Genomic DNA, 9,232 nt, shown 5'->3' with positions numbered 1-9,232 from the left:
CAATTCAGCATGTATGAAACGTTTTCCTGTGTATTTACAGTATTGAAGGCATGTTGTTCAGCATTTTGTTGCCAATTTAGTAATTTTGTTGCTAGATTTACGAACAAACTCTTCACAAATGTTGCCAAACAATCAAGCTTTTGCTGAAATCTCTTCTTCATGAGCTGACAGAAACATCAGTCCCAATACAAACAGAAACACATGAACAAACACACCGAATACAGGGACAGATTTAAATGTGTAAAAACAGGAAGAGCTCTGACATCACTGTAGTTCAGTGAGAGACTCCGAGAAAGTGAAACTAACTTGATCAGAAACAATATGGACTCCTGAAACGATCAAACTCTTCAAACAGCAGAATACTGAATCGTTCAAAGACGCTTGTGGACACACCTGATACTCACAGGTAAGTGATAGAAATATAAGAGAGATTGTCTTGAACAGGTTTCTAATGGATCTGGTCTGGTTTAGTAGGGTTTATGTCAGACTGGAATTAGCTGAACAGAAGCAGGTTTAAGCGTGTCAAATACTCACTAAATGCTTTAGTTGATTACTGCACTGAAATGATATCAGAATTATATTAAAAGTATGTCATTTGATTGGTTGAAAAGCAAAGTCTGGTGTTTCTAAAGAAACAAGAAATAAATGACGTGCAGACAGACGGAACAGACAGAACTGAAAATCACATTTACATAAATCAAAAAGAACAAAATAACAGATTTATACTGTACTTTTCCTTTAATATAACCAGCAGTTCCTCACTCTGAGTTTTTTTTTTTTTTTTTGTCTTAAAAAGGCATGAAGAGAGCAAGATCAGAAGAGTCTTTCCTGACGTCATCAAAAAGACATGAAAACAGAAGAGGGAGAACTGATGATCATCCATGTGAGTCAATAACCCAAATTTAAATTGTATCTTTATAAAAGTAGCCACTCACTGTCTAGATTCAAGCTCTGCACATTCTATCAACAAGATTTTGTCTTTACACTAGTAGAGCAGGTTGCTATCATCATTTCTCCATCTAGGTATGTCATCCTCCAGTGGTTCACTGACTGAGGAGCTTCAGTGCTCTATATGTCTGGACGTGTTCACTGATCCAGTCAGCACTCCATGTGGACACAACTTCTGCAAGACCTGTCTGAATAAGTGCTGGGACAACAGCCAGACCTGCAGCTGTCCATACTGTAAAGAAACATTCAAGCAAAGACCTGATCTCAAGATTAATACCACACTCAGAGAGCTCGTTGTTCACTATAAAAAGAAAACTCCTGAGAAAAAGCCTGAAGTTCTGTGTGACATCTGTGAGGAAAGAAAGCTGAACGCCCTGAAGTCGTGTCTGGTGTGTCAGAGCTCTTACTGTGAAACTCACCTGGAGCCTCATTTGAGAGTGGCAGGTTTGAAGAAACACAAACTGATGGATCCTGTGAGTAATCTGGAGGACTATATATGTCAGAAACATGATAGTCCTCTGGAGCTGTTCTGTAGAGATGATCAGACATGTGTGTGTTTGATCTGCTCTGTGAAAGACCACAAGAACCACAACACTGTTCCTATAGAAGAGAAGAGTGAAGAGAAAAAGGTAGAAGTTATACTTTTAAAGGGCTCATGGAATCAGATTTTATTTCCTGTTGTGAAATAAAAGGTCATTATGAAAACATTATTTATGTTTAATTTATGTTATGATAAATGTGTCTGTGTTGTTCTCTCTATAGACTGAACTGATGAAGACACAGAAAGACGTGCAGCAGGTGATCCAGGACAGAATCAAGAAGACCTGTTGTGAAATAAAAGGTCATTATGAAAACATTATTTATGTTTAATTTGTGTTATGATAAATGTGTCTGTGTTGTTCTCTCTATAGACTGAACTGATGAAGACACAGAAAGACGTGCAGCTGATGATCCAGAACACAATCAAGAAGATTCAAGACATCAAACACTCAGCAGAAGTCAGAAAAGTGAGTTTAAAATAATGTAATGAAATAAATGTAAATATTTATTATATATAATTTAGATGCATTAGTTTAGTTGGGTGGTTGTGTTCCATTCTGAAGGGTTCATCCCTATGCCATGATCTTTTTGAAGGGGTTAACCTCCAGAGTGATAGCTTTAAAGGAATGAAGGGTGTAGGGACCAAAACCAGTTCCTTTATAACACACTTCTGTGTCCTCTTACAACATCTGTGTCACAAATTAAACATGAATCATGGGAGTGAAAAGTGTACATCACTTTAACCCCTTCAGAAGAGCCCTTTGAAGTTTTGAGAAGCACCCTGTGTTTTAGTGGTGGGTATTTTACAGTTACTCTTTCTGAAGGTTACTCTTTCTGAAGGCTACTGTGCTTTGCACGTTACTAACTGAGAAAAACCTAGACTTCCTACTGCTCACTGAAACATAACAAATTCCTAACTACTATTTCCACCTAAATCTCCTAACTCCCTCTGGATACAACTACCTGTCCAAACCTCGTTTGACATCTAGGGGTGGTGGTCTGGCTGCTGTCTATCGCAGAAATATCCCAGTCAATACCATCGACCTTCATGTGACTTTAACTTTTGAATACCTAGTTCTCAAAATTTCTGGTACATCTCCAATGCTTGTAATTCTCTTGTATTGTCCACCCAAACCAATGTCAACATTTTTCACTGAACTGCATGAACTGTTAACCCTTTCCTGTGTCATGTCTTCTTCTGTTATCTTACTTGGTGATTTCACCACATGTTGATAGTGACTGTGCAGATTCCCGTGAACTCATGTCAGTGTTTGAATGTTACAATCTCGTACAGCATATTGATTTTCCTACGCACTTAAAAGGTTACATACTGGACTTTGTCTGCACTGCTGGTCTACATACTGTTTCTGTGCTTGGCTCTCAGATTGGACTTTCTGATCACCTCTTCATCAAACTAAACTGTGAAATGCCTCCCCCCACCTTAGGGTGAAATCTACCATAACCTACCGTAACCTTAATTCTATCAATCCATTACTGTTTTCTGAATCCATACAAACATATCTCTCCGCCCCCCTTAAAAGTAGACTTGTTTCTTCTACACATACGTCTCCCTGGTTTATCCCTGCACTTCGCAAACTGAAAACTACTGGTCGTCGTCTAGAATGCCTTTACAGGAAAACGTCTCCAGGTTACACATGTAACCATGGTTCCCCGAAGGCAACGAGACGCTGCGTCAAAATGCTATGGGAATGCCTTCAGCGTGACCACGTTCTGAATCACATGTGTAATCAGTCCAATGGATGGGCAAGACGTCACGGGCGGGGTGATGTAATGACCAGGAAGATTAAAAGCACATGTGGTGGAACCGGCGTCAGCTTCTAGGAATGATGCAAGCGCTGACAGGGATGCCGGAAGTATGGCCCTGAGGGGATACCATGGTTACATGCGTAACCTGGAGACGTTCCCGTTCAGGAACTCGAGCTGCGTCGAAACGCTATGGGAACAAGAATGCCCAAGCTGCCAGACTTACAAATCCCTGCCTAGTGTGGAAGAGCTCAGCTAAAGTGAGAGAACGGAGCCAGGAGTGGCGCAGAAAGCAGGTAGGCACCTGACAAAGTAGGCAGGGACATCCCACCCAAAGGCCAACTTCAGAAAAAGTGAGTCTTGACCCCCAAAGGAGACGAGAATGCCCATGCCGCCAGATTTACAAATCCTTAAGTCTAGTGTGGAAGAGCTCAGCTAAAGTGAGAGAACGGAGCCAGGAGTGGCGCAGAAAGCAGGTAGGCACCTGACAAAGTAGGCAGGGACATCCCACCCAAAGGCCAACTTCAGAAAAAGAGTGTCTTAACACCCAAAGGAGAGGGGAGATCAGAGGACTCGAGGTTATGGAATAGCATCCTGATCCACCGCTTAGCATAAGCTTCTCTGGCCGGAGGCCTCAGCCTCAGTGCACCGCGGAGGAAACGTAAAACCAGGGGGTGTCTGCCCACTGACTGGCCCCCAATAGGGGCGCGGTAGGCCACAATGGCCACCACGAAGACCTTAAGCGTGGAGTGGGTCAACCCTGTGGAGAGATGGGCCTGCAGGAACTCCAGCACTGTACCAACTGGGCAGTTAACTGGGTCGAGCTGGCGGTCTCTGCACCAGGAAGTGAAAAGTTTCCACTTCAGGGCATACAGTTTCCTCGTTGAGGGAGCTCTGGATTGGAGGATGGTCTCAACAACCTCGGTTGAGAGACCGGAAGCTACAAGTTGTGCCCCCTCAGAGGCCACACCCATAACTTCCAGCTCTGGGCGGGGGTGGAATATCGTGCACTCCGCCTGTGAGAGGAGGTCCCTCCTAACGGGTCCCTCCTAACGTCGAGAAGAGAAATCAGGTCCGAGAACCATACTCGGCCCGGCCAGAACGGGGTTACTAACAGCAGCCGGACTCCATCCCGGCACACTCTCTCCAGAACTCTCAGGAGCAGAGCGATCAGGGGAAAGGCGTACAGAGGAAGCCTTGGCCACGTCTGTACCATGGCATCCAGCCCCAGTGGAGCTGGATGAGTCAGAGAGAACCAGAAATCTCCATATCTGCTTCACCACCTCGGTGTGAAGCCTCCATTCGCCGGGTCTTGGCCCCTGCCTCGACAGGATGTCTGCTCCCACATTGAGATGACCAGAAATGTGAACTGCTCTCAGAGGAAGGAGTTTGCCCTGGGACCACACAAGGATCTGGTGCGCCAGCCTGTACAGGGGGCGTGAACGCAGACCTCCTTGGTGGTTGATATGAGAGACCACCGCTGTGTTGTTGGTGCGCACCAACACATGGTGATCTCTTAGGTCCGGGAGAAAGTGTTTCAAAGCTAGAAACATGCCAATTGATGTGCCACTGAGATGGCAACCACTCCACAGACTGACCTTGAGCATGCGAAGCGGGTTTCCCCTCGGGGAGAACCCCTTGGTCGTGAGCCACCACTGTAGGGGTCTCATGTACAGCAGACCAAGAGGTATCACATTGGACACAGCTGCCATCAGACCCAGCAGTCTCTGAAACTGCTTGACAGTGAGTGACTGACCTTCTCTCACTCTCTTGACTGCCGTGAGGATCGACTCGAGCCGAGCAGGGGACAGACGTGCCTGCATCGTGGTCGAATCCCACAGAGGGACCACCTCGATGGCCTCCTTCTTCAAGAGAGTGTTTACTTCTTATTCCATTACCAGAGCCTGCTCGGGACCCACTAGTGTGGGGGTAACCCCATTGAACCGAGGCAGAGAAGAACCAAGACTGACCTCTGGTGTAATCAGAGCGGCTAGCTCGGTGCCCTGAAGTGGCGAACCGGCAGGGGATGGCCGTACTTGCTGCTCTAGAGACCTCCGTGGAGGTCGCGAGCCTCTTAGTACCTCTACGTTTCCGGGCGGTAACTGATAGAAGCGCTTGCCGGAGACCGCTGTGCCCTGGAACACCAGCAGGGTTGGCAGACTGATCTCCTGAGGGTACTGAGGAGAGACGGGCACCGTGTAATGCGGTGTACACCGCTCTTCCCCAGAGGGGCCTGCCCTCCGAGGTCCTGAGCCACAGCATCAGGACTCTCATAGCTGAAGTCTCCTATTGAAAACGACGGCCCTCAGACCCGCTTCGTCTGCTAGGAAGACTAGACCAGATCCTGCTCGGGGCAGGACCCAATGAAGCACGCTTGGCAGGGGCTCCCACACCGCCAGGTGACCTCCTAAGTGAACCAGTCTCATGAAACTGGCCTCTGGTACACTTAGAGCAGCTAGCTCAGTGCCCTAACAGTGGGAAAAGCACAATCAGCCCCTCGAGAGCCAACTGCGCGTGATCCGCTCCCCATTAATGCTGCTCATTACTGTATAATATTAGGCATAATATGCTTGTGTAACTGATGCCCCGTATCAATCTCCTCGCAGAAAGACAGGCGGAGCATCGCACCCTCTCCCCGGGGGGGAAGGACCGCAGCGCGGGCTTCCGAAACCCCGAGAGCGGGCGCCGGATCTGGTGGTTAAGGAAGAAGATAGGGACTCGCCCGGCTACTCTCCCTCCACCGGATCCATATGCGAAACCCACGAGCACAGCCGCTGCTCCGCCTTGGCGAAAGCCCTCAAGAGCTGACTCTGCGTGCTTCGCTCCCAAGCAGACAACACACAAACTGTGTGTGTCCCCACCCGAAATATAGCACGGACAGGGAGGAACACACAGCCTGAACGCTGCCTGAACGCCCAAATGCTTCTTTTGACTGAAGCTTTGACATAATGGAGCTTATAAGTGGACAAACAACACTAAATACGACTCACAGACAAATTGCGATTGACACACACACTTGCTGAATGACAGAAAGCTGACGCCGGTTCCACCGCGTCTCTCACGGTGTTCCCCAGGGATCTGTTCTTGGGCCTTTACTGTTCATTATCTACATGCTCCCATTGGGTAACATTATCCATCATCGTGGCTTCAACTTCCATTGCTATGCAGACGACACCCAACTCTACATCCATTCTCAACACAATTCTCATTTTCCCACCAACTCCATATTGGCTTGTATTAATTATATAAATGCTTGGATGACCAGTAACTTTCTCAAATTCAGCACTTGATAAAAACCGATTTTCTTTTTGTTGGTTCACCAAAAAATGTAGCTCATTTCTTTGTCGACAATGTTACCATTGCTGGAGTCTTGGTTCGACCTTCCACCAATGTTAAAAACCTGGGTATAATCTTTGACTCTTCTCTCTCATTCCTTCCTCACATTTCTTCACTGACAAAGTATGCCTTCTTTCACCTCCGTAATATCACTTGTTTACATCCCTTCTTAAATATCAACGATTCTGAGACTGGTTCATGCCTTCATTACTTCTCGACTCGACTACTGTAATTCTCTTTTCTATGGTCTACCAAACACAACAATAAATAAGCTCGAATATATTCAGAACTCTGCAGCTAGGGTTCTCACTTTTTCAAAGAAATCTTCTCACATTACTCCCATCCTACACAGACTTCATTGGCTACCCATTCGTTTTCATATTCAATACAAGATACTCCTCATCACCTTCAAAGCACTTCATGGTCTTGCCCCCCTGTATATTTCCGATCTCATTCATACCTACTCCCCAGTTCGCACTCTAAGATCTTCTGATACTGGTTTGCTGTCACACGGCACAAGTTAGCATCGTTTGATGGATGGGCATTTTGTATCTCTGCCCCCACACTCTGGAACTCTATTCCCAAACACTCCTATTATTACATGATTTCAAAATCCACCTTAAACATATCTTTTCCTTTCTTGTTTGTCTGATCTCTGACTGTATGATCTGATTCATGGTATATATTTTATGATTATCTGTATTGTTTTTCTGTCTGCTGTCATGTTTATTTTTTATAATATTGTAAAGTGACCTTGAGTTTGCAGAAAGGCGCTATATAAAATAAACGTATTATTATTATTATCATTATTATTATTATTATTATTATTATTATTACATTGTTACACCAGTAGGTGGCGACAAATTACTGTCTTTGTGGCTAAGTCATTGATTTTGAATAATTTGCTTAAATGATTCATTTAACAGCAGGAATGAATCAGCACTACAGTTTGTTGCACTTTTGTTTGAAACTAGTATTTTCGATGGTCAAACAAATACAAACAAGGCAACTGACAATAATTTGTCAAAAATTTAAGTTGCTTAATAGTAACTTCTTGTTTTATTGTCGCACACTTGCAATCACACTGTTGGTCTGAATATCGACATGGCTGTGATTTCCTGATTACTAAAGTAATATCACACCTCTCCTCAACATGATTGAAAGACATATGATCTGAGGAATCCTTCAGTGCAAACGGTGCAGGATGAAGTTTATACTTCAGTTGAGAAAGTTTGAACCCCCTTAAAAACACTGAAGTATGAGCAACAGTAACACTGATTCTTGTGTTAGCAAACACTGATAATAATTTGTTGACTGTCCTGGTTGACCAGAGAAACACAGAGAAGGAGAAAGCAGCTCATGTCGAGGTCTTCACTGATCTCATCCGCTCCATTGAGAGATATCAGACTGAACTGCTGGAGATGATGGAGGGGCAGCAGAAAGCAGCAGAGAAACAGGAGCAAGAGCTGATTGAAGATCTGGAGCAGGAGATCACTGAGCTAAAGATGAGAAACACTGAGCTGGAGCAGCTCTCACACACTGAAGATAACCTCCACCTCCAACAGGTCAGTCAACATGGTCTCTCTGATCAATGATAATGCAGGATATGACACCAGAACACTCCCCATGCTGAAGGATTTCTCCTCTCTCCTGCTGTAGATTCACTCATCCCTGTGCAGCCCTAGAAACACCAGGAACTGGCCTGAGATCAGTATGAAGACTCATGAGAGTCTGGAGACTCTGAGGAGAGCTCTGACGCAACTGAAGGACACTATAGATGAGAAACTCACACAAACTGGTAGATCAATACATACATTATTCAGATAGAAAATTGATGATGTACACAATTCTTTAAATATAATATTAGGATCTGATTATGTATTATTGCCATGTGTCTCTACAGAGCTGAAGTGGATGCAGCAGTATGCAGGTACAGCGTGCTGTCTGCACTACACTAGTTTACATTCATACACTCACATCTTCATTACTGCACTACAATCTGATTACACACTGGATTAAATCTAAAAAAACATCAGCATCACAAAATATCTGTATTGTGAAGTTGAGATTTATATTCTCAGTTTTTGTTTTCTCAGTGGATGTGACTCTGGATCCTGATACAGCTCATCCTGATCTTATCCTGTCTGATGATGGAAAACAAGTGAGAGATGGAGACATTGATCAGAAACTCCCAGACAAACCTGAGAGATTTGATTACTGTGTAAATGTTTTGGGAAAGGAGGGATTCTCCTCAGGGAAATTTTATTTTGAGGTGCAGGTGAAGGGAAAGACTGAGTGGGATTTAGGAGTGGCCAGAGAATCCATTAACAGGAAGGGAGACATCACAGTGAGTCCCAGGAATGGACAATGGACTGTGTGGCTGAGGGACGGGAATGAATATGAGGCTCTCTCTAGTCCTCCTGTCTCTCTGTCTCTGAGAGTGAAGCCGCAGCGGGTCGGTGTATTTGTGGATTATGAGGAGGGTTTGGTCTCTTTTTATGATGTGGAGTCCAGCTCTCATATCTACTCTTTCACTGGTCAGTCTTTCACTGAAAAACTCTATCCATTATTTAGCCCATGCTTTAATGATGAAGGTGAAAACTCAAGTCCACTGATCATCACACCTGTCAATAATAATAAATGA

General features: G+C 44.7%; 1 protein-coding gene across 2 annotated transcripts; it reads left to right on the top strand.

The window, feature by feature from the left end:
- The first annotated feature begins 291 nt into the window (after positions 1-291).
- LOC107705900 (E3 ubiquitin-protein ligase TRIM39-like) lies at positions 292-9,232 on the top strand. Of its 2 annotated transcripts, XM_016509419.1 has the most exons (8): positions 292-406; positions 797-883; positions 1,024-1,577; positions 1,860-1,955; positions 7,920-8,153; positions 8,248-8,386; positions 8,492-8,518; positions 8,685-9,232. In XM_016509419.1, the coding sequence occupies exons 2-8, from the start codon at positions 799-801 to the stop codon at positions 9,230-9,232; spliced, it is 1,683 nt and encodes a 560-aa protein (XP_016364905.1). In that variant the 5' UTR covers positions 292-406; positions 797-798. The 2 variants fall into 2 exon arrangements, with proteins under 2 accessions (XP_016364905.1, XP_016364906.1); XM_016509420.1 differs by lacking the exon at positions 797-883.

The sequence above is a fragment of the Sinocyclocheilus rhinocerous genome, unplaced genomic scaffold (assembly GCF_001515625.1).
Source record: "Sinocyclocheilus rhinocerous isolate Xijiao unplaced genomic scaffold, SAMN03320098_v1.1 scaffold1615, whole genome shotgun sequence".
Classification (NCBI taxonomy): Eukaryota; Metazoa; Chordata; class Actinopteri; order Cypriniformes; family Cyprinidae; genus Sinocyclocheilus; species Sinocyclocheilus rhinocerous.
This window is presented reverse-complemented; position numbering and strand designations above follow the sequence as displayed.

Coding starts and splice junctions, on each gene's coding strand:
- LOC107705900 (XM_016509419.1), top strand. CDS start 799: ATGAAGAGAGCAAGATCAGAAGAGTCTTTCCTGACGTCATCAAAAAGA. Junction 884..1,023: donor GAGAACTGATGATCATCCAT/GTGAGTCAATAA, acceptor TTCTCCATCTAG/GTATGTCATCCTCCAGTGGT. Junction 8,154..8,247: donor ATAACCTCCACCTCCAACAG/GTCAGTCAACAT, acceptor CTCCTGCTGTAG/ATTCACTCATCCCTGTGCAG.